At 37.2% G+C, this 26772-nt stretch overlaps 1 protein-coding gene across 1 annotated transcript in view; it reads left to right on the top strand.

Moving 5' to 3' along the window:
- The window catches only part of RELN (reelin), a 532619-nt gene that overhangs the window by 207351 nt on the left and 298496 nt on the right, over positions 1-26772 (top strand). The window contains exon 4 of the mRNA XM_081244879.1: positions 20417-20487. Within this exon, the coding sequence (XP_081101005.1) occupies positions 20417-20487 (71 nt within the window). The remainder of the gene's footprint in view (positions 1-20416; positions 20488-26772) is intronic.

Below are 26772 nucleotides of genomic sequence, written 5' to 3'. Positions count from 1 at the left end.
TTTAATGTTTATGCCTTACGTTTTCATGAACTCTCTTTTATCCACACTGGGTTTTCTCTAACAACATTGTGTTCAATTCCAGGAAAGGGCTTTTAAACAAAAACACTACACACTTCAACTTCCCCAACCCCAAGGGCTGTGTTAATCAAAGAGTAAAGTCACAGAAAATGTGAGTCAGACAGAACAATTTTCCTAGAACTGAGACTTAGTTTGAGCCAGCAAAGACCATTTACACAGACATCTACTGCAGAATGTGTGTCGGATCTTACTTTTCTCTTTTGCCCAGAGCAATGGAGGAAACCAGTTATGACTGTTCCACAGAAATTGACTTCAATAGAAAATTCTATTTGGCATTAGGGGATATTATATATAATTAAACTCCTAGACATAAGCCAAATCTGAAATATTTTTCTTTGTATAAATGTCAAAATGGATGATATTCAATGTGGTAAACAGAAGGTTCAGTGTGAATATTGTAATTTTGATATGGGCTGAGTTCTTACAAACCTATACACCAGTGATTCTCAACTGGGGCAATTTTGCCTGTGCTCCCAGGGGACACTTGACAATGTCTGAAGACTTTTTTTTGTCATACCTGGCATCTAGTAGTTAGAGTCCAGGGATGCTACTAAATATTCTACCATGCACAGAACAGCCCCCTACAGCAAAGAATTGTCCAGCTCAAGTGTCAGTAGTACTGACATTGAGAAATCCTGCCTATACACCAGCTTGTGAATGACTATACTGGAAACAACTCTAAAAATACAGCATTTCATACAGTTTTAGGTTAATAGGGGAATCCCTCTTCACTGAAAAATTACTCTTTCTGGCTAATGTTGTGAGTGAAATATACATGTGATTCCCATAAACCAAAGACATTGAAAAATGGAGGGGAAATGAGGGGCAGTGTCCTGCCGGGATCAGCAGGATACATTTTAATCCTTACTAAAGGGTCTTTGGTTGGAGAAAGACGGAATAAAATAATTTGCTGATAGTGATGGCTGTTACCGCAGTGCAAGATGTTACTAAGAGGGAGAGCGAAACATTTCTGACTCATAAGGAAAAATGTACAGCAGTGTGACTGTTCAGACCAGTAGTTTTAAAGCCTGGCTACAAGTAGAATCACCTGTGCCTGAGCCCTCTGCCCAGAAATTCTGAATAAATTTTTTTGAAAATTTTAATTTTATATTGTGGTATAGTTGATTTACAATGTTGTGTTAGTTTCAGGTGTATAGCAGAGTGATTCAGTTATACATATATTACATGAATCTATTCTTTCTCAAATTCGTCTCTCATTTAGGTTATTACAGAATATTAAGCAGAGTTCCTTGTGCTATACAGTAGGTCCTTGTTGGTTATCTATTTTATTTTTTAATTTTTGGATGGGACCTGGTAATCTGTATATTTTAAATTTTATTTATTTATTTGGCTGTGTTGGGTCTTCATTTCTGTGCGAGGGCTTTCTCTAGTTGGGGCGAGCAGGGGCCACTCTTCATCGCTGTGCGCAGGCCTCTCACTGTCGCGGCCTCTCTTCTTGCGGAGCACAGGCTCCAGACGCGCAGGCTCAGTAGCTGTGGCTCACGGGCCCAGTTACTCCGCAACATGTGGGATCTTCCCAGACCAGGGCTCGAACCCGTGTCCCCTGCATTGGCAGGCAGATTCTCAACCACTACGCCACCAGGGAAGCCCTGTATATTTTTAATGCTTCCGATTTCTGAAAGCAGTAATCTAGATGGTTTAGAATCAGCCTTTTAAACACCCTTAAAATAAAAAAAAAATTATCTGTCTAGCAAGATTTCATTTGTCCTACCCATGATGACCACTACCATTCTTACTGTGCATTCCCATCTCCCGTTCCCCTTGCTTGCCCTAAAAATGCACCTGCCTGAGTCTTACACTTGACAGTGATTTTATATTTCTCACTGGGGCCACTGACTGTTTCTGATTAGGCTAGTAAATGGTTCTTGTTAGATTTGTGCTGAAATTTGTGCTATTCCAAAATCAGGCCCACTAGTAACAGAACTGTTGACATCACCAGGAATCCCACTTGGACACTCCACCCAGCAACCCAGCAGTACTGGAATTTACTTGAAACACTTAGGAGATTCAGTCCAAATATGGTTCTTTATTGACCTAAAGGAGTGTATTTCTAGGTGAGAAGGGCACAGAAAAAAATCAGCCTTCATCCAGACAACATCCTAAGCATTCATTGTGCTTACTTCAATAGTATAATTCATTTTTTAAAATGGTACACATGACTGCTTTTGAATGTACTTGTAAGAGTTGTAGTTTTGCCTGAATCGGGCCAAAGGGCTTTGCTGTAAGTATGCTAGACAATTAAGGGGACTTTCAACTAATCATTACATCAATAATTTAATGTGTTTTTCTTTCATCTAAATGTGTACTGAGGCAGGTAAGAGAGGTACTACTTATACCTTGGAAGAGAAAAATTATTCTCTCCCTGGGCTCAAAGTTGCATATAATATGCAGAAATTAAACTGTGGTTTAATTGAAATTTGGTTGCAGTTTGAGGCCTTGCGCCACCTATTGTATTCTTTTTAATGAAGCATTGAAGGATGGCAGCATTAAAAAAAGTACTAATTTACCTCTGTTCTCTGGTTGTTTCAAGCAACAAAACACTTCTTTTTGTCCATTAAAACATCATTCTCAAGAAAATAGAAGTAACCCCCAAACGCTCATGATTGTCCTTAATAATGATTATATGCCTATCTATTATTAGCTTGTCTACCTTCTAGAATATATTTCGATTTTATTTTTTAATAAGAGCTTCATTGAGATATAATTTACATACCATAAAATTCATCCCTTTAAAGTATACAATTAAGTGGCTTTAGTATATTCTCAGAGTTGTGCAATCATCATCAAAAATTTCAGAACCTTTTCATCACCCCAGAAAGACACCATGCATCCATAGCAGTCATTCCCCATCTCCCCATCCCCTAGAAACCACTAATTTACTTCCTGTCTCTATGGATATGCCTGCCTATCCTGGATATTTCATATAAATAGAATCATACAACATCTAGCTTTTTGTGGCTGGCTTTTTAAACTTACCACATTTTCAGGGTTCACCCTTGAAAGGTTCATGTTATAGCAACAGCACCTTATCCCTATTTATGGCTCAATGATATTCTATCATATGTATATACCATGTTTTATTTAGCCATCCACCTGTTGGTGGTCATTTGGGTTGTTTCCCCTTTGACCTATTGTGAATAATGTTCCTAGGAACATTTGTGTACATATTTTTGTGTGAACATATGTTTTCGATTCTCCTGGGTATACATTTACAAATGGAATTGCTGTGTCATCCAGTAAATCAATATTTAACATTTTGAGGAAATGACAAACTGTTTTCCAAAATGGCTACAGCACTTTATATTCTCACCAGCATACATGAGGTTTCAATTTCTCCACATCTTCATTAACACATATTGTTGTCTGTCTTTCTTATTTTAACCATCCTATTGTAGGTCTAGGGTAACCCAATTTGGGTTTTTTTTTTTTTCCCTAATGGAGAATGGTATTGAGCATCTTTTCATGTGCTTATTGGCTATTTGGATGTCTTCTTTGGATAAATGTTTATTCAAATCCTTTGCCCATTTAAAAATTTTTTTTACTTTTTACTATTTTAAGAGTTCTGTGTATATACTGGATACAAATCTCTGATCAGATATAGGATTCGTGAATATTTTCTCCCATTCTGTAGGTTGTCTTTTTACTTTCTTGATGGTATCTTTTGTTGCACAAAATTTTTAATTTTGATGAAGTCCAATTTATTTATTTTCTTATTTTGCTTGCACTTTCCATGTTGTATTTTAAAAAGCATTGCCAAATATAAGGTCAGGAAAGATTTACCTCTATGCTTTCTTTTAAGAGTTTTATAGTTTTAGCTATTACATTTAAGTCTCTATTCCATTTTGAGTTAATTTTTTTAATATGGTGTGAGGTAGGGGTCCAACTTCATTCTCTTACAAGTCGATATCCAGTTGACTGAACACCATTTGTTGAGAAGACCTCTTCCCTCATTGAATTGTCCTGGCTCCTTTGTCAAACATCAGTTAACCATAATGTGAAAGTTTATTTCTGGACTCTCAGTTCTATTCCACTGATTCGTATGTTGCTTCTTATGGCAATAGTACACTGTCTTGATTAGTGTAAGGTTATAGTAAGTTTTCAAATCAGGAAGTACAAGTCCTCCAGTTTTGTTATTTTTATCAAGATTATTTTGACTCTCCCAGTTCTTTGCATTTCTGCTTGAATTTTAGTATCCGCTTGCAAAATTTTTAGGAAACACCACGTTGGAATTGTGATAGGTATTGTGTTGAATCTTTAGATTCATTTGGTTATTATTGCCATCTTAACAATATTAAGTCTTCTGATCAATGACCATGGGATTTCTTTGCATTTATTTAGGTCTTCTTTGGTTTTTAACAACAATGTTTTGTATCTTGTCATGTGCAAGACTTGCACTTACTTTGCTAAATTTCTTCCTAAGTATTCTGGGGTTTTTGATGCTCCTGTACATGGAATTGTTTTTTTAATTTTACTTTCAGGTTACTCATTAAGAATGAGTAGAAAAACAACTTATTTTTGTATATTGGTCTTTTATTCTGCAACCTTGCTGGACTTATTTATTAATTCTAATAATTTCCTTGTGGATTCCTTAGGATTTTCTGTACACAAGATTATGTCATTCACAATGACATTACTTCTTCTTTTTCAATCTGGATCCCTTGTATTTTGTTTTCTTGCCTGATTATCCAGGCTAGAACCTCCATTACAGTGTTGAATAAAAGTGGTAAGAACAGAATTCTTGTCTTGTTCATAATCTTAGAGGACAGACTTTCATTTTTTCCAATAAGTATGACATTACCTCTTAGTCTTCACAGATGACATTTATCAGGTTGAAGATGTTCCCTTGTATTCCTAGTTTGTTGGATGATTTTTTTTTTTAAAGAAGATGTTGGGGGTAGGAGTTTATTAATTAATTTATTTATTTTTGCTGTGTTGGGTCTTCGTTTCTGTGTGAGGGCTTTCTCTAGTTGTGGCAAGTGGGGTCCACTCATCATCGTGGTGCGTGGGCCTCTCACTATCGCGGCCTCTCTTGTTGCGGAGCACAGGCTCCCGACGCGCAGGCTCCATAGTTGTGGCTCACGGGCCTAGTTGCTCCACGGCATGTGGGATCCTCCCAGACCAGGGCTCGAACCTGTGTCCCCTGCATTAGCAGGCAGATTCTCAACCACTACGCCACCAGGGAAGCCCTGTTGGATGATTTTTATCATCAAAAGATGTTAGAAGTTGTCAGGTTATCTTACTGCATCTATTGAGATGATCACGCATTTTTTGGTCTTTTTTCTGTTAATGTGGTGTATTATACTGAATGATTTGTGTATATTGAACCAACCTTGCCTTCCTGGGTTAAATCTGGCTTGGTCTTAGCATATAATCCTTTTAATATGTTGCTGGATTCCAATCTGCTAGTATTTTGTTGACAGTTTTTGTGTCCATATTCATAAGTAATATTTGTGTAGTTTGTATTTATTGTGATGTATTTGTCTAGTTTTGGTACACTGGCCTTGAAGAATGTTTTGAAAAGTATTCCCTCCTCATCTATTTTTTGGAAGAGTTTGTGAAGGATTGGTGTTAATTATTCTTTAAACATTTTATAGAATTCACCAGTGAAGCCATCTGGACCTGGGATTTTCTTTGTGGGAAGTTTTGATTACCAATTCAGTTGTTTACTTGTTAGAGGTCTATTCAGATTTTCAATTTATTCTTGTGTCAGTTTCAGTACTTTATGTCTTTCTAGGAGTTTGCCATTTCATCTTGGTTATCTAGTTTGTTGATATTAATTATTCATAGTGTTTTCTTATAATTCTTTTATTTCTGTAGTCAATAGTAGTGTCCCCTCTTTCATTATTGATTTTAGTAAATTGTTTTCTGTCTCTCTCTTTTTCTTGATTAGTATAGCTAAAGGTTTGTCAATTTTGTTGTTCTTTTCAGTGAACCAACTTTTGGTTTCATTGATTTTTTCTTTTGTTTTTCTATTCTATTTTTCATTCATTTTTTGCTCTAATCATTATTTTCTTCCTTCTGCTTGCTTTGATACTAATTCCTTTCTTTCTTTCTTTTTTTTTTGATTGCATTGGGTCTTGGTTGCTGCACGTGGGCTTCTCATCGCAGGGGCTTCTCTTGTTGCGGAGCACAGGCTCTAGGCACGCGGGCTTCGGTAGTTGTGGTTCGCAGGCTCAGTAGTTGTGGCTCGCGGGCTCTAGAGAGCAGGCTTAGTAGTTGTGGTGCATGAGCTTAGTTGCTCCATGGCATGTGGGATCTTCCCAGACCAGGGCTTGAACCCATATCCCCTGCATTGGCAGGCAGATTCTTAATCACTGAGCTGCCAGGGAAGCCCCTAATTTCTTTTTAAATTAACTTTTATTTTGACAAAAAAAGTTTTAAGTATTATGTAATAGGAAAAGGCTGATAATAAAAAGGAAGACTTTTCTTCTCTACTCCTCCTGGTAGCGCTCCCAGAATAAGTCATTGTAATCATTTTTTGCTGCTCCTTCTGGTATTCATATCTATATTTTAAAATATTATACTTAAATCAAGTTACTTCACATTGTGCTAGGTGAAGATATACATCTTTTACATCATTACCCCCCAAACACACAACTTTATCCCCCACATCCTCTCAGTATAAATATATCACATAGTTCATAAAATCAGTCATCAGTGTTTCAGTCAATAATTATATAAATATTATTCACTGCAGAACCAAGTGGTATATTATAATTTTTTTTCTTTCTTGAACAACTTTTCATTTTTCCTGGATTAATGATTTTTTCTCTTTCTTAATTTACTCTGCATTTTTTCTGGAGCACTTTCTCTGTTTCTTCCTGAGAAAGTATACATGGGAGGTACAATGTTTGATTCCTTATTTTTGATGACAGATTGGCTAGAAATAGAATTGCAGATTAAAAGTAATATTCTCTGAAAATTTTGAAAGCTTCTAGTGCTGTAATTGAATGCATGAAAATGATGCAATTTTTCTCTTATTTTGAAAGTTCTTTTATTTCCTTTCTCTGGAAGCTTTCAGGATCCTCTCTTTAGCCTTGTTGGTTTTCAGTTTCTTGATAATGTGTATAAAGTAAAGGAAATAGTTGGCAGTCCAATTCTTCATGCCAGACGTTTCTCTCCATCTTCCTCTTTTCAGCCCCCTATATTATACCTTATGTCTAAATTCTAGACACTCTCTGATACAATATTTCTAGAGAATAAGACTCAGATTTATTAAATTTTCCTCAAATTAATTCCTTTTCACCCACATAAATGCTCAACTGACAAGTCTGTATTCTCAGACTGCCATAGGAATTATTCCCTATAATTATCTGAATCAACTGATATTTAACAACTAGAAATAAGCATAATCTGTGGATTTGAAATTTTCACTGTGCATTTCCTTTTCATGATTATAATTATGGCTAATAAAAGCATTGTGTATTTCTGATCAAGTCAGAAATCATGAGAATACATTATTCCTAAGTCCCTGATTAGTCTATCCATGTAATTGAGTTTAGTGTGGAAATTATTTAGTGTGGAAAATTGTCAAAGGCTTTCACATCAATGGAACTATATAGATATTTCAGAAAATAACTCTGATATATGCTGAAAACACAATATAGAAAAGGTTCCATAATAAATAGGTTGATCAAAGGTTATTCAGTAAAATATGCAAAGACATTTTTAAATAAATGAAAAAAAATTTTAATCCCCACTGAATGGCTGTATACTAAAATAAACTCCAGATGAGTAGAAAGAATTCCCAAAAGAAAATGGATGCAAGCATCTATTTAACTGAGTTTAGAATGGGAAAGAGCTTCTAAGCATGAAAACACTGGAAGAAATTAGATGGCAATAGGTTGAAAGATTTGATTACACAAAATTTTTAAACTTTTAAAAATAAAAAACCATAAAGACAGTAAAAGACTAACTATAAACTGCATAAAAAATATTGGCAACAAATATAGCATGGAATTAATAGCCTTAACGTTTAAGAGCTCTTGTAAATCAATTAGAAAAACATTAAAACCCAGAGAAGGGACTTCCCTGGCAGTCCAGTGGGTAAGAATCCACGCTTCCATTGCAGGTGGTGCAGGTTTGATCCCTGGTCAGGGAACTAAGATTCCACGTGCCATGTGGAGTGGCCAAAAAATTAAACAAAACAAAACAAAACAAAACCCATAGCAAAATTGGCAAGGACGTGAATATATAATTCTCAAAGCTGAAAAAGGTAACCAACAAACATGCAAAGTATCCTCACTAATAATCAGTGGGATGGAAATTAAAAGTAACGTGACACCTTTGAAATGAAAACTGATAGACTGATAATGCTCATTGCCATCAGAGGTATTGTGGGATGGGTGCTCTCTAGGACGCTGATGGGGACATGTACCTTTTCTTAAATGCTATTTGGAATTATGGCTTTCATGTTTATGCCCTTAATTTAGTTTTCCCAGTCTTGGAAATCCATCTTAAAATGCAAGATATGCTTGCATATCTTCTATTCCAGATCTAAAAATGTCAAACTCAGAGAAACAGTAGAATGGTGGTTACAAGGGGTTTGGGGAGTAGGGGAAATGGGGAAATATTTGTCAAGGTATACAAACTTCCAGTTACAAAATTAACAAGTTCTGGGGGTCTTTGTATAGCATGGCAATTATGGCTAACAATACTGTATCATATACTTGAATGTTGCCAAGAGAGTAGATCTTAAATGTCCTCACCATAAAAAAGAAATGATAATTATGGACAGGATGGATGTGTTAGCTAATGCGCTAATGGTAATCATTTTGCGATATATAAATGTATCAAATTAATACCTTTCACATTCTTAAACTTATACAATGTTACATGTCAATTATATCTCAGTAAAATGGGAGGTAAAAATAAAAGATGTGATCAAAGGTTATTTATTTTATTATTTAAAATATTAAAAAACAGAAACAAAATTCCAACAATAGTATAATAAATAAATTATGATATAGCCATACAGTGGAATATTATTTAGCCTATCAACATCTTGTTCTAAAAATATTTAATGATATAGTAACTATTTATAATAAATATTAAGTATAAAGGAATAGAAAACTACTTTTTAGGCAAGTAATTTTCTAAAAATCTTTATATTCATAAACTAATTTTTTTTTTTTCATGGCCTCTCACTGTTGCGGCCTCTCCCATTGCGGAGCACAGGCTCCGGATGCGCAGGCCCAGCGGCCGTGGCTCACGGGCCCAGCCGCTCCGCGGCATGTGGGATCCTCCCGGACCGGGGCACAAACCCGTGTCCCCTGCATCGGCAGGCAGACCGTCAACCACTGCACCACCAGGGAAGCCCCCATAAACTAATTTTTAAAACTGGAAGAGTATATATAGTTTACTGAAATGTTAATAGTGATTATCTCTCCTAGGCATGAATATGAGTAATTTTATTTTCACATTAATACTTTCCTGTATTTTAAAATTTTCATAATACACAGAAATTATTTTTAGAACAGAAAAAGATACTAAATACTCTTGCCTATGATAGAGGCTTGCCTTATATAACTTGTTTCCTCCAAAGTAACCATTGTATGTAATTTGGCAGGATTTTACAAGAATATCAGTATTATATCAATACACCAATATTGTTCTAATTCATTATGATTAATTAACTAGGTTAGAAATCCTGTGCTTCATTAGAGCTTTCATCAGCTTTCTCACAGCCATAATACATTTTAGAGTTTACAGCCCTTTTTTTTTTGGAGGATAATGGGGTGACTTTTCCTATGGGCTGTATGTTTCGTAATTCTTTTTCAATTTTGTGCCAATATTTTCCAAAATGACAGAACCTCATCATCATAATTCCTCACATTTTTTACAGTCTTTTCATGGAGTTGATTTCTTCTGATTTTCACCACAGCCCTGAACAAGAAGTAGTGCAAGTTTTTAAGTCCTCTCTCAAAAAATAACATTCGTCTAGGGTCAGCATAAACCATTGAGTTGTGGTGCCAACCCACATCTTCTGATTCCAGATCTACTGTTTGAACTTTAGAAATTATCCAGTCCAGTCAGTTTATTTCATAGGTTAAAAAAATGAGACACACAGAAGCTAAGTGATACAGCCTAATTCATGGAGATAATGGGTGCCAGACCTAGAACAATCTCCTCTTCTGTATCTGCAACTAGTACTTTTTCTATCTGTCCCCTCGGAGGTGAGACCTAAATACTTAGCATGAATGTTTCAACAAATATACAGACTCCTTAATTCACTCTCCAATGGATAGCATAATTTTTACTAAGGTTTTCTTAGAATTGGTTTATTATTTTACCAGTTTAGTCTTTGCATTGCCTAAGGATGCCTCTGAAGCAAGTTGACACAGACTTACTTAGTTAAAAGGTGTTTAAAGCAGCAAAGCCACTCAAACACTTTTCTTTGATGAGTTTTAGGGATTTTAAAAGGTGGTATGAAAAGCATTTTTGTTTTGAAGTTTTAGAAGGCATTTCTGGATTACAAGTGATTTAAGAATACTCTGGAAGATGTTACATCATGAAAGCATGTTGCAATAGTAAAACAAATACATTAGCCTATTTACTTTTATTGCTCTTGCTGTTAACTGATTTCTGGGATAAATCTTGCTTATAATAAAGTTTATCTTGACGATCTATTATTATCACCTAACCATCTTTCTCAAAGTATTTCTTATGCAATAATTTATGGTTACTTATTAAAGCATTTAACATTGTATAGTAATCATAATGCAAGCTAATCATTCATGTATTCCATGAAAATTTACTGCATGGCTACCATATGTCAAGCACTGAACACAATATAAAGAAAATAAATAGACAAATTCCTGTGCCTAGTGTACACATAGCCTACTGTAGAAGACACAATTCAAATTAACTCAAAAGATATTTGCTGAGCACCTATCGTATGTCAACGGGGCCAGACTAAGAAATGTGAGCACCTAAAGCAGGCTGTTACCTTAGCACCTCATCAAATTCATAATCCTTAAGGGTTTGTGAATAATTATTTAGTGGAGGCAGACAGAACATGATCTTTTTATTAACAAAAGTTGTACGTCTTTTCTTGTTGTACTTGTGGTTTTCTAAACCAGAACAATTCTTGATTAACCTCAAGCTATTTAGAATTTAGACAATAAAAAGTCCTTCATTTTGGTGTACAGCACTCCTCCATTCAGTTTTTAAAAAGTGGCATGTGAGTTGGGAGCTTTGGAAGATGTTTGGCACCTGGGTATAATCCTTCTTGCTACATGAATCAGTCCTATCAGCCTTCCCTTACTTTAGAATTCTGTGATCAATCCTGAGAAGCTTGGCATCTCTGCTTCTTTTAATAGTTGTTGAGAGCAATCCTTTTGCACACTGACAAAACAAAACATAGTTTTGTCTGCTCAGAGGTTATCTTCCCTCCCTAAATCCACTTTGCTGTTGATTTACAAAGCAAACAAAGGATAAAACTCTGCCAGTGATAAATGTTTGCTTCTCTTTAGTGTTATATATCCTGCAACTATCAGTGCTTTTTCACCAAAATGATTATTCTTTATTTCAATGCAGTATCACATAGCAGTGTTATTGAAAATACTTTAAGTGAAAATCAGGGTTTCAATTACATTTGGTTGAGTGCATACAACACCATAGATGAACATAACTGCCAGATGAATGTAGACCATCTATGTTTTCCAAATTCCCACATGTGCAGGCAGCGGTGGTCACGTCACAACCCACATCTCTTCTGGGAAGCTGATGAATTTCTTCTGATGTGTATAATAAGATGCTCCCAGATATCAGAAACATAAAATTGTTGTGGAAAAGTCATCAAAAGGAGGAAAGGTGTTAGGATTTTAGGCCTGGTCTCATGTCAGACTATCTCAATTCAAACTCCTAAGTTTATCAGTTGGGTTTTCATTCCTGAAATCTCTTTTCACACACTAAAAATATCAAAATTGTGTATAGAAATAAAATACAAATGCATACCTTGAAAAATACTATGTATAAAAGCAAAGCATCTAAAATCTATATTGTAAATATCCTTTAGGAGAATTTTTTGTCCTGGGCTAAATCTAATGTTAGTTTTAGAGAAAATGGCTTTTTTCTTGTAAGCCCAGACTTTTTTTCCCTTTTTCTTTTTCCCTTTTCTTGTTTTTCCTTTCTTTTTCTTTTCCTATCTCTTTCTTTTCTTTCCCCCCCTCCTTCCTTCCTTCCTTTCTTTTTTTTTCCCAAGGAACTTCAAACTACATTTAAAGTTGCAATTCACTCTTTGGAGAATTCCCATTATTGATTCAATATGCAGAATGCTTCTGAAAGTCTTTGAATGATAAATGTTGGATAAGGAAGATCATTCATGGAATCTTTTTTAGTTATGCCTTGCTCACTTTTTTTTTTTTTTTTTTTTTGCGGTACGCGGGCCTCTCACTGTTGTGGTCTCTCCCGCTGCGGAGCACAGGCTCCGGACATGCAGGCTCAGCGGCCATGGCTCACGGGCCCAGCAGCTCTGCAGCAGGGAAGCCCTGCCTTGCTCACTTTTTAATGGAAGTTAAACTCCTATTATATACAACAATCTTTCTTTTCAATGGTTTCCTGTTAAATTTTCTGGAAAAATATTTCATTCTTATATATCAGTGCTAGTGCTGCATCCCAGAAATCTGACTATAGACCAACTACTTCTCTCCTTGAATAGATAAAAGCATCCTTTGTTGCACTGAAAGCTCCTTCAGACAATGCCTTTGACCAAATTCTTGCCAGGTTCAGAGATATGTGGATTCATAGCATCTTATCATATACTCAGGCAATCAATTCCTTTTTAATCTGATTAATTTTCCATAGTATTAACCTTTCACTATGGATGGTAGAGGCTTAGTCTTGGTGGATTTGGAAGGCATCAACGTTGATTTTGTGTTAGTTGAGGTTGTTAGGCAGTCACGAATACGAGTTTGCTACTTACCATGTTGTTTCAATTTATGATAAGAATGACTGTGAAAAGAGAGGGCTGGGCTGCAAGTCAGATCACCTTAAATTAGGAAGCTTCTATGTCAGAGCTAAGGAAATAGGCTGTGCTATCCTTGGAGAAGGTGTCTAATGCTACCTGAGAGATCTAAGAAGGTTTTGTAAGGGGAAGAGATTCCTGGATAAATTTTAGAGTATGAATAAAAGATTTTTGGCAAGAGACTTTGACACACAGGGGACAGGACATAAAAAATTTGGTGGGCATGAAATAAATCGTGCATTCTAGAACCCGTGAAGACCACTCTGTGGCTCAATTGCAGGGTGCAGTGGGAGGTGAGGCTGGATACACAGGCAGGGACCAGAACCTGAAGAACCTTTTAGGCCATTCTAAGGAATTTGACAGACTCCTTTAAGTGTTGGAGAGCTGCAGAAGGATTTCTAGCAATCTTAGAAAGAAAACTGGCACAATGTGAAAGCTGCATTGGCATGGGGGTGAATCTGGAGGGAGAGTCCAATCAAGAGAGTGTTGCAGCTTATCAGATGACAAATTATTAAGTACTGAATTAAAACATGGCTGTGGAGATGGAGAAAAAGGGTACACTGGAGAGTAAATAAATAAAATTGACAGAATTTGCTGATGAATGAGGAGGTTAAGTCTGTGACTCACTTTTTTGACTTGAATGACTAGGGTAAAGTTTATATTTTTCCATGAGTTACGGGATATAGCTGCAGTAGTTATATTATATACATGCAAAACCCATTTATACACACACAAATATATTAAATTGCACATTAAAATAAAAAGATAACTGTTTAAAAAACAAGCTCTCATGAGGCGATGCAAGCTTGCTGTAGCACACCATTACCTGTGACCTGTGCCACGTGATTTTGGGAAGCACTCCTCTCGATAGAGGCTGCAGCTAGCATGTGTGTGTGTGTGTCTGTGTGTGTGTACGTGCTCATATATGCTCACTTAATCTTGAATCATGGAATCATAGAGGTTTAGAACTTATAGGAACTTTGAAGATCATCTGTTACTATTTTTTTAAACAAATCAGGAAATTAATCAGGAGAGGTTAAGTTACCTCCCAAAGTAATAGAACTAGCTGGTTTTATTTTGATAAACACGCTACATCTTTTTTTTTTGCGGTATGCGGGCCTCTCACTGTTGTGGCCTCTCCCGTTGCGGAGCACAGGCTCCGGACGCGCAGGCTCAGCGGCCATAGCTCATGGGCCCAGCCGCTCCGCGGCATGTGGGATCTTCCCTGACTGGGGCACGAACCCGCGTCCCCTGCATCAGTAGGTGGACTCCCAACCACTGCGCCACCAGGGAAGCCCAACATGCTACATCTTAATTTGAGTAGTTAGCTCTGCTGAGCCTCTTGAAAGGGATTAACCATTATGGTTGCCATTAACCATTAACTTACTAGCCCTATTTGAATTATTTTATTTATATGTTCTTTGTTTTACTGATGAAAATTATACCATGATCAGAAAATATCATAAATTCATATATTTGGTGATTTTTAAGAACATGGAAACTTTGTGATTATTGGATAAGCACATAAAAACATTAAGGCTGAAATTTGTATTTGGAGGGAGAGAAAGTATTTATACATTTAACAGAAGGAAAACGCTATGACTTAGGAATAAAAGATGTAATTATAAAAACAAAGAGCCCAGTAAAGCTTTGAAAAGCAAAGCATTACGAAAACATCTACAATTTTTTATCATCTTGCAATGGCCTTGACGTGGTTTAAGTTGAGAGTTTAATATAAAAATAATTTCTCCCTGAAGTTATTCATTACTCCTTTTTACATATTTTAAATAATTTGGTATTTTTTTCTTGTTTTAATAATGGTCAAGCTAAATCCTCAAGCTAATTAGAAGGTACAGTAATGTGCTCATGAAAAGGGGTCAGGAATCTTTGTAAGTGAATTGATTCCTTTGAAGATCAAATTGACCAAACTTGGACTGCCTCTCTCTTTTCCCATGTTCCACATATTTGTTGACATTTCCTGGAGGGTAGTCGGCACAGGCACGCTGATATTACACTAGATTAACGTCACGTTGCTGACAGATGAATGCCTTTACAATTGTCAATGGACGAGACACAGTAACATATCAGACCTCACTGGTAAATCAGGGAGAAAAGTGGGAAAGTAACCCACCACTGGAGATGTAAAGCACATCGTCCTAGGTTTAAAAATGATTCTTTAGGTTAATCTGTGAGCAAATTGATTGATGAAGTAACGAAACAGTACACTTGGGTAGGCATTGTAGCAACTACATTTAAACCCCTTTTTACTCCTGTTTTGGAAACTGGATGGCAATATTGCACAATAGAAGCAAATTGTGAGCTGAAAAAATATAGTTTTGACTCCCTTATATGTTCAAATCATTATGACAGGTGCCTTGGTGGGAGATAATTTTAATTATTCCTACTATTCCAGAAGCTTGAAATCTGTTTAGGTAGAGAGACTTTAAGTATCAGAAGAGTGAATATTATTGTCTTTAAATAATAACTGTTATTATTAACCCTATCCTCATATAGAGAATCTGAAGCCTCAAGTGAATAAAGAAATATGAAGACAGATAGCTTGTTAGCGGCAGCTCACTGTGGTCACGCACTGGTCTTTCTGATTCCAGGGACTGTGAGCTTCAGCTTTGTGCCTCATTAAAATACATACTTATTGTTAAATGGCTTGGGCAAACAGTTGCTCTAGGAGTTCAGTAAAAACTAGAATATGGCGTGTTCTTTTAAATTCAGGCTATTGCAAGCTCTGAATATGGTGATCATAATGAACTTTCTTCATTTGGCAGAATCTATGGAGCTTTTCAAATGATAGATCATAACAGCCCCCCTAACTTTTAAAATTACTTATGTAATAGGGATTCTTGTTGGCAAACTTGCTCTAGAAACCTATGCATCTCCCAAGAAGATAAGTACTTATTAGAAGCTTATTTAAGAAATTTGGTCTACTCCCCAGGACAGTGAACAGTGAGGATAGCTTCTGAACTCTTCTGAAAAATTACTGGTAATTATGGAAAATTAAGTACCAGTAGTACCAACATAGTTATTAGCACCACAAATTTGATAGACCTCCTCCTAAAAGAGAGCTATAAATTGTGTAATATAATTCTGATAACAAATAAGGCCTGCCACCATATATCATAGCTGTATCTTATTATAACAAAAGAAAAATATATTATGGGTTAAAAATTGGAGGACCTGACCTCTAGGGGCTTTTGACTCTGAGTTACTGTGACTTTAGCAATTTTTGAATACATAAATATATTTTTATATTTATATTTAAATGTATATATTTATGTTTATATGTTTATATTTTAACTATATATTTACATATTATATTTAAATATATATTTATATAAATATATATTTCTGTAGAATATTTGAAGTAAGTACTGTGCTTCTGTAAGTAAACCACCATGAATTATTTCTAGCTCTAAATGTGTTCAAAGTAGCCATTATTGACATGTCACACCCTGGGGCATGTAGAGCAGACACATTCATGGCTAAAAGCAATGGTACTTATGTTCTTAGTGGTCACCTGGGCTTCTGCTCTTTCTTCCCTCAAAGATAAGGTGCTAATAAGCAGACCCTTAAAATCACTAACCATGCACTTACTGTAGGGTTGGGCATTTTTATATTAAACTGTGATCTGAGGGATTTAAAGGTTTGTAAAGAAGGTGATGTACATGATGATTATCTGTCAACACGTGTGTGTGTGTGTGTGTGTGTATCCTTCCAGGGTTTTCGCAGCAATGTTGATGAGGTTAGCATCCAGCGCTCTTATATTTGGTGGAGAAAAGGAGCGATGCAAGGGATGTGGGGGCTGATAGAGGAAATGTGGTAGAGTTGAAAGGGAACTGCAGTGAGCTGACTAGAAGCCCAAGGACTCAGACACTGTAGGAGAAGCGATCAAGAGAAATGTACTGAAAAGTTGGAGTCGAGAGCACAGTCTCAAGGAAGCATGAATTTAAAGATCAGGCCTGGAGGGCAGGCTCTCCCTCTGAAAAGACATCACAAGCTACCATCCCATCTTTGAACCAGATCAATGGCAATTTAATGTTAACAGTTAAAAGTGAGGACTCTGCACTCAGACTGCCTGGGTTTGAATCCTGGCCTAGCACCACTTACATGACATTAGGCAAATCAAGCAATAGATCTATGTCCCAGGAAAATGAGGGTAATAGTATCTACCTAGTAGGGTTGTTGTCAAGATTAATTGAGTTAATTTATGTAGAGCCCTTACAACAGTGCCTAGCAGGGGGTCAATTTCAATTCGTAATATGTGTTATAATAGTAATAACCATATATGCATGGTTTATATATATACATGACACATATATATATGCCTTATATATACCTCTACCAGTCACATTATTATTATTATTACTACTTTTATTTTTCAGAAGCAAAAGACTTCAGAGAATGACACTGAGCACATAGTATGCTTCTCAATCCAGTTTTGAACTGCTGAGCCCTTCCTTCAAACAACATTAAATACTTAGAACAAGCATTAGAACCAGGTGCTCTGGTTGAATTAATGGTGCCTGAAGCATTCCCTGCTGCCCATCCCTCTGACTCCCATGGAGACCCCTGGGTACCACTATGGAGCACATTTTGAAAACTGCTGATGTGGTGGGAAGAATCCAAGGCTTGGCATCAAGACCTGGAATCAGGTTCCATCTGCCATTAACAGGCTGTGTGACCTTCAGCAGGTGTTCCCTGAGCCTCTGTTTCCTGATCCATACACTGTAAAGAGTTAGACTAGTTCAACGGTTTTCAAACTCTTCCACTTCAAACTCCTAAGTGTTCCAGAGAAGTGCACCAGGACCTTTTGGGGAGTGGGTGGTAGGGAGCATGCTGGGTGAGGAGAGGGAATCCAGCAACTTCCAACAGGGCTCCCCTGTTCATATGTAGGAGTTCTGTAATATTTGCTTGAAGAATGAGTACCACTGCTAGAGAAATTTTGACTAGATGATAAAAGTTTCTTCAGTTTCAGTTATTCTCTAGTTCTCAGAAATTCACTCATTGAACCACAGTAGAAGAAGTAAGAGCATGAATGAAATTCTAAATCTGAAGAAACTGAGTAATAGGGGAAGCAGTATGGACTATTCACAAGGTGCTGTGCAGTGACCGATATATATCAGTATCTCTGATATCCAGGGAAAAAGCAAAACCTCTGTGACATGAATTTTATTTGGATACTTTGGGTTTTTTGTGTTCATGGGAGCATACACTGGCACAATGATAATAAGTTTGTGGATCAACGAGAAATATTACTGTAGGAATAGTATATACTTAAAATCTGAAGACAACTAAAATGAACAATTATTTAAACATTGTATGTTGCAGGACTTTTCTTGGTGGTTAGTGGTTTCAGAAAATATATCCCTTCCAAAGTAAATGTCAAATTAAAATTATACATTTATGATTGCCGTGTCGCTATCAGAAGTATATGTGAGCTCACAAGCTCTTGACTTGGGCTTCCATGGTGGCGCAGTGGTTGAGAGTCCGCCTGCCGATGCAGGGAACGCGGGTTCGTGCCCCAGTCCGGGAAGATCCCACATGCCGCGGAGCGGCTGGGCCCGTGAGCCATGGACGCTGAGCCTCCGCGTCCAGAGCCTGTGCTCCGTGACGGGAGAGGCCGTGGCAGTGAGAGGCCCACATACCGCAAAAAAAAAAAAGCTCTTGTCTTGATTGAGATTTGAATAATGAAATGTATTTAGGTAAATCAAGTTTCCATGTTCTCTCTGGAAATAAAGCTTGTAATTGATGAGTCTGTGGGTCATGTTTATGGCTTAGATTGGCCCTAAATTTAGCCCCTCTCATATTCACCTTGCTAAAAGCAATGGAAAACCTATAAACATATGTGAATATATAGGGAGAGTGGTAGCATCTGTTTATCTGTAATTTCAATAATGATTAATATGCAACAACAAGGGCTGATTACCCTTATAAACTTCACATATAATGTGAGTTGAAGGCTGCCCAGTGATTTTTCTCTTCAATTATATTTCCCTCCCACCATTCAAAACTCTCACTACTGTGTCATTGTGTGTGTGTGTGTGTGTGTGTGTGTGTTAAAGTATAATATTTTCAGTTTCATAGCTGAAATATGTTAGCTTGGAGCAATGTCACCCATTAACACTTCATCATGGCTTAGTCTATCAGACTACTTCCAGAGACTCAAGTCCTGGGGGACTGACCCTTGTAACAATGCAGTGGGGGATAGAAATCAGAAAGGTATACAGCATGGAGGAGGAGTGTGCATCCACCTGGAGACCAGAGTGGGGATGTGGGCAACCATGAGGTCCTGTTGGGCTGGACAAAGGGCAAGATGTTGACTGAGGGGTGCACATATGGAGGGGAAATGCAGAGGCCAAAAGTTGCCTTTTGTGACCTAGCCCAGTGCCTTGTACATAATCCATCTTCAGTAAGTGATGGCTGAATCAGATTATTTTTGTCCTAGGCTGGTTTTGGCTAGAACTAAACTTGAGGTTTAATGTTAATATATTTTAGTTATTAAAAAGATTTTGTATGGCTTATTTTCTGAAATCAAAATTTTTAAAGAGGCATGATTTCCTGTTTTAAATTCATTTAAATAATACCTTTTGTGCCAGAAAAGAATCTTTTTTAAGGAAAAACACTTCAAATATAAAGCATAAATAATTCTTCCTTTAATAAGACAGTTCCTATTATAACCATTGAATAACACATCTGCTGCAAGGATGTTATTTTTTTCACCAGTCCATGTGCACAGCTCTGATTAGAGGAGGTAAAAGATGCACATCTCCTTCAAGTGGTGAATTAGACCCAGTGGGGAAAAGGTGTATTTTATTATGACAGACTTTGTAATTATGAAAGCTCCAAATAGGCCTCTTTAAAAAAAAACACTTTAAAAATGTAATTCTCCATCTCAAATCTGTTATGGTGTTATGGTGACTGTTGATTTCAGAAAAAAGTACATTAAGAGCATCTTCCTCCAGTGCTAATATCATTATTGCACCACAAAACATTTTATATCAAGGTCTCCTGAAGAATAAATTTTAATAAACATCCTTTCCATACTTTTTCTTCTACCCAAGATTTGCTCACATCTGCAGTTTTCAGAATAAGCCCACAAATGTTACAGTATCTTTACAAAGTAAAACCAATCAGAAGATAATTCTCAACCCGGGTGTCTTGGTTTAAGCCTTGACTCTATTGTTCATTTTTATCTCTGTTCAGAGGCACTTTTTAAAAAAAAAAATCATATCCACATAACATTTAAAAATGGGGTTTTAAAAAAGTTTAAAAAATACATTGTTATCACCAAACATATTACAAGATTTGTATTAACCTTTTTCTGTTCATTTCCAGGGCTACAGCAACACACAAAGGCCAGGTTATCTTCAAAGATGCTTTAGCCCAGCAATTGTGTGAACAAGGAGGTAAGAATCATCTTTGACTTCTTCGTATTGGTTGTGTCAAAATTATTCATGGTAGGTCCTATGTACTGAGTAAGCATTTCATGACTATTACTTGATCATGGCACTTTAAAAATGGAATTATTGACCCCTTAATATCTCTAATAATTATTTAGTTACTACTTATTGGTGAAGATCTGTAGAGTTCTGAAGATACTAAGTGTGAGTGAAATAAACCAAGACAAAATTTATATTCTTTTCAGTGTTTTTTTCTAATGAGTTATATTTAGTTGTCCTGGAAATATAAATCTTACTAATTTTAGAATTTTACAAAAACACACCTGCATAATTTACCACTTAAATTTCATGTTAACTTTGTTGAAAATATTTGTTTATAGCTTTTAATATTTGAGTGTGTTATAGATGATCGTGTATGTAGTATCTATATGCTTGTTTCAACTGTGTGCACTATTAATTTCAGATGCAACATAATTTTACATATGTTAAGTGTACATTAAGTAGTCACATTAAGCTTTGTGACTGCCTCATACACATCCAGAGTCTCACCCATGCCAAAGTCTCATAGATGCACATATGTGAATGTATGCACATGCACACAATGAAAAAATGTCATCCCATTTTCACCATCATCATAGGCATATTATCAATTTTTGTTTACAGAGTTCTATTTTGGGGGAAACTTGTTAACTTAAGAATTACATTATTGAATGTAAAGGAAATTATCTCTCTGCTAAGGAGACTCTAATGGGTTTAAGACAGAAATTAGGAAAATTATGTGGGTTTTTGAAAGGCTTAAGAAAGTACCATTTATTATTTATAGTCATATGTATCACCAATATGGCTTTATCTAAGTAATGAGACACTTGATGACGATTACTGGCAAACTTCTGATTGTTTACCTAATAACTCTTGAATCAGAAAACCCCATTCTAATTCTAGTTTCACATATGTTATCAGTGTTCTTAGTTTATTTGAACAGATTTGTATTCTGTGACTTTTGAGAATGCAAAAATGTGATAGCCTTTGTGTAGGCTCAAGAAATCTACCACAATGTAAATCTTTTTCCAGACTATAAAAATGTTCGCATTACTGAAAATATAGAACACCATATAGCAGTGAACGTTAATATCCTGAAAACTGCATAGTGTCAGGAAATGACATGTCTAATTTTACTGACATTTATCATTGCCTAAAAGCTGATTTCTTTTAAGCCTTGAATTTTTGAGTCTCTTCTGTTATAAATGAATTGTTGGGATTGGGTTCATTTGAAATGAAAAGAAAAAACAAAGAAAAATCAGTGGGAAAAAATTCTCAACCAGTGAGGGAAAAAAATGCCTTACATAATAGTAATGTTACACACGACCATGATTTACATGATGGTAGACTGGGATGTTATTAAAAATTCTATTCAGCCCAGGACCAGAGGAAAACATTGAGCTTTTTCAACAGCACCTAACCAATTGAAATTATATCAATCCATCCAAGATAGGGTGGAAAGGATACTAACAGGAATGATTGCTTCCTGCTGTCAGGAATAATAAGGGAAATAATTGGTGCTATAAAACATATATTTATTTTGGCCCTCTCCACTTTTAATTAAAACATTAATTATCTCCTCAAATAAAATAACATAAATTTAACATGTAATAATATCCTATGCATTGGATGAGGAATATCTAATATAAGTATTAAAGAGAGTAAAATGACAGTCTCTATATACCTGCTACAGGACAATGCCTTTCAGTCACAACGTACTTGGTAGGTTTGTTGATTTTAATTAAATTAAGGAATTTAAACAAAACAAATTTTGCTTGTGGAGCTTGAGGATAACTATTATTACAAGATGATTGCTGGCTAAGCATATCAACTATTTTTTTTATTGAAGTATAGTTGATTTACTATGTTGTGTTAATTTCTGCTGTACAGCAAAGTGATTCAGTTATACATATATATACATTCTTTTTTATATTCTTTTCCATTATGGTTTATCCCAGGATATTGAATACAGTTCCCTGTGCTATACAATAGGACTTTGTTGTTTATCCATCCTATATATAATAGTTTGCATCTAAGCATATTAAAAAAGTAAAAGAATCAGAAAACATACTAACGAGGTCTTAGATGGCATGTAATCTTGATCCCCTTCCTTCAAAGACATTCAGTGAAGGATTTTATTCTGCAGACATGTATCCAGCACCTGCAAGCCCCTGTCCTAGTGCACAGTGCTAAATATGGATATAAAAGTAAAAACAGCCATTTCCTGTTCTTGAAGGCTGGACTGTAAATGGCAGGTCAGTGGATCACAGAGGTAGCTAGATTCGCCTGGGGTGGTTAGGAAAGACATCCTGAGGATCAAGTCCTGAAGGGTCAGACACAGTTTAAGAAAAAATAGGAGAGAAGATTCCATCTCTCTCATCCTTCCCATTGCTACTGACCCGCCTTAGATGAGGACCCATCCCCTCCTTGGGGAATTGCTTACTAGCCTCTTCCCTAGTCTCCCTGCTCCCAGTTCCTCTGTGCTCTATACAGAGCTGCTAAAATGGAAATAGGATTCTACCATTTCCCTGCTTCCAACCCTTCAATATCTCAATTGGAGGCAATAGTTTATCTCCAGAGTAGAATCCCTACTGCTATCCGAGGAAAGTCCTGTACAACCTGGCTTCAGTTTTCCTCCCTGCCTCATTTCTTGTCATCCTTTCCTTTCTCCTTAAAATTCCTGGCATGCGTGTCCATCGATCACCAGTGTTATTGGCACTCTATACCCTCCCTGTCTTCTTTGCCCAGACGACCCGTCTTCATCTTCTCATCTTCTTCGTCTAGCTCAGGCTTTCAGACCCTGCTTTGGTATTACCTCCACCTGATAAAAAAAAGTCTCTGATCCCCCTCACAGTCCTCCTCGATCTGGTCTTGGCGACTCTCGTGCATGGTGACATCACTCCGAAGGCACAGTAATAATGCAAATGGAAACACTGTCAGCACTACTATGTGCCCGACTGCACCCTAAGCACTCCACAAACGTGGACTCGTTTAATCTTTACTGCAGGCCCCTGAAGAATGAACTGTTATCGTCTGCACTTGACAGATGAGGAAACAAAGGCACAGTGAGAATAACTTAAGGTCACACAGCTAGAAATTGACCAAGCTGGGATTGGATCCCAGGCAGTTTGGCCAGTAGCCCATGGTATTAGCATTCATATTACATTGCCTTTCAAAGAAATCCCTTCCTTAAGCATGCATTCGTTCATTTGATAACTGTTCATTGTGTGTTGTAATAAGAACGTTAACGCACGTGCCTTGTCTGCTGTTCACTATAAGCTCCTTGAGGGTAGGGACTGTGCTCTTTATCACTGAATCTCTAAAGCCTTCCACGATGTCCAGTGCATAGTGTGCACCCAATAAATGTTATTGAATGAACGTGTAGTTGGAGTACAGTGGTTGATTTCAACGTGTTGGCCTGAGGAAGCTGCTTTCCATCCCACAGGGCTCTCCAGCAGCCTGCTGAGTAGAGAGGCAGGTTGGAGAGACATCAGGATATAGATGCTGAGGAGGCAATGTACTCATCCAGGGAGTTCCCCAGAGAAGGGAGGAAGGGGCCCAGTGTGGAATGCTAGCCATTGCAGGGACGGAAGAGGGAACTCTGGGAGAAGGGGCAAGCTTCAGAAATGGGGGTACTAGGGAGGACATTTCAACATGGAAGAGGCGTTCAAAAGGGCCAGAGGCTTCCAAAAGAATGGTGAGGAGAACAAGAAAAATGCTAAAGGGTTTTTCAGTTAACAGGTCATTGGCAATTTATATGTGAGGATGGTTTCGCGAGAGGCCAGACTACATGAGCATCTGAGCATGTTAAAGCCTTACAGGTTGGAAAGCTCTTGCCCAGGGTTTGGAGTCAGACAGTCAAGGGGAGACAAATTGTTGTGCGTTGAGAAGTATTTAAAGTTGAGGCTTTGAAAAAAATCTAGGATTAAAGGGAAGGAGAGAAAGGGCAGCCCGAGTGGAAGGCAGGTTCAAGGGAAAGATTGGTTCATTCTCTCTCTCTCTCTCTCACACACACATAAAGTATTTATAGACTTTCACTGCCTTGTAGACAAAGACCATCAGGCACACACGTAGAGTTGAACAGATGGGGTTTAGTGCTCATTCCAGAATAGGAAAAGGCACATCATTGGGAACCATGGTGTGGGTCAGTAAGTGGAAATTATAAAAGGAATCATTATGATATTTGGGCCTATATTTTGTGATTTGGGCTCAGGTTTAAGGAGGTGGGGCTTTGCTCTGGATTGGATGCTATCAGCACGTGTGGGTATTCTATGGTTGGGGATCTCAATAAATCTTATCCATAGGGAGGGCAGAGCAGAGAGCCAGGCTAAGGCTGTAACTGATAAAGAAGCAGCAGTCACTTCTATCAGCCAGGAGAGAAGGATGCATGGTATATTGTGAGTTGGACAGTGTTCTGGTTGTGCTTGCATTCAGATGTGATTATAAAGTGGTCCTTTGTCTGTCTTGACCCATCATGATCACAGAGTGGCTTTGTCTGAAGCTGATGTTCTGCGAAATTGTTTCTATTCACCGGAAGAGCACCAAGGCCCAGCTGTGAGTGCCAGGCCAGCTCCTGGATGTCAGGAGCTGCTTTTCCTTTCTTGAGGCCTGAGGGGAGAATGATGCTAAGAGGCAGTCATTTCCTTTTGGATTTAACCTTTACGAGGACTTTTGAATCATAGAGAAGTAGGTCTGGATCCAGGCTTTGTGTGACCATACTCTCCAGAATCCCTAGCACAAAGTACAAGCTCAGTAAATGATAAGAGAAGGCATCTTGCTGGAGCAAAATTTTATTCAAGGTCAGCCAGGAGGAAATAAAAAGACTAAGTAGATCAGTGTGGTGAGATTATGGATATTTAATTTTTTTCTTTGAACTTATCTGTATTTTCTAATTTTTTTTACAGTGAGCTTATATTATTTGGGTTATAATATATGTTTCCCCCAAACACAACAAATATAAGGTTATACTTATGAAGAAGGAGGGACAACTCCGCTAAAGCAGGTGGAATAAATCACTTCTAAGAACTGAAGGAAAATTCTGAATTACAACTCCCATGTCTCCTCCTGTGTGAGGTCTTGCCTGGCTCCCTTAACGTAATTGGTCTATGTTGTCATAATTATTTGTTTAAATACTCATGCCCACCCCATCACCCCGACTTGAGGCTTCTTGAGCCCAGCAACCATGACTTAATTTTTTGTTTTTCTTAACATCTAACAATGCTTGGCATAAAACAGACACTCTCTAGATATTTGCTGAATATCACCTTAAACATTATACATTTGAAAAATCTCTGTCTTTCCTGAAAAAGTCTTCTTTAACCCTGAACTTTTGCTGCGGAACACCATGAGGCAGTGTGGCTGTCACCAAAGCAGTGTTCTCTACACTGACCTCAGGTTGAAAAATGATGAATCGTTGCGTTAAGAAATCAGAAAACTATTCCCAGATTTCCATCTGAACACTAATGAGTCCCCTGAATGCTCTTGGGACATAAATCAGGTTTGGGGATTTTGTATCTTCACCTTGAATCTTGAGGTCCTAAGTAATTATAAACACATATCCAGCTGAATTCTGCTGACAACGTAGTACAGACGAGGAGGCAGAGTTTTCTCATCTCCAGTCTGGTGTGGGGTAGGCAGGTGCCAGGTTGTATACTCCCAATTGTTTTGAAAGCGGAAGATGCTTAGGTTCATTCACCAGCAGTAGAGAATAAAGAAGTGAATTCATTTAACATTCAGTACTCAACAAAGGATTGTTGAATGCCTGCCATGGGCCAGGCTAAGCTAGATCTTGGGATATGGTAGTGAACAGAGCAAAGATCCCTGCTTTACTGGAGCTTACATTGTAGTGGAGAAGATAGACAATTAATATGAGATATAATAAATGAGTAAATGTGATACCATGTTAGAAGGTGGCAAGTGCTGTAGGGAAAAAAAAAGACCTCAAAATAGGGCAGGGTAAAATTACACAGTTGAGTAGAGGGGGGGAAAGGCAGTTTGCAATTTTAAATAGGGTGGCAGGTAAGTCAGGCAGGCCTCAGTGGGAAGTAACATAGCAAAGACCAAGAAGGTATCTGTGGGATTGTCCAAAATGTCATTAGGTGATTTTAAAGACAGATGTGATAGTGGGTTTTTTTGTTTTTGTTTTTGTTTTTTTTAACATCTTTATTGGAGTATCATTGCTTTACAGTGGTGTGTTCGTTTCTGCTTTATAACAAGGTGAATCAGTTATACTTATACGTATGTCCCCATATC

The sequence above is a fragment of the Mesoplodon bidens genome (assembly GCF_964165515.1).
Source record: "Mesoplodon bidens genome assembly, chromosome: 9".
NCBI classification, from domain to species: Eukaryota; Metazoa; Chordata; class Mammalia; order Artiodactyla; family Ziphiidae; genus Mesoplodon; species Mesoplodon bidens.
The sequence above is the reverse complement of the archived record's forward strand: the minus strand, read 5'-3'. Positions and strand labels throughout refer to the sequence as shown.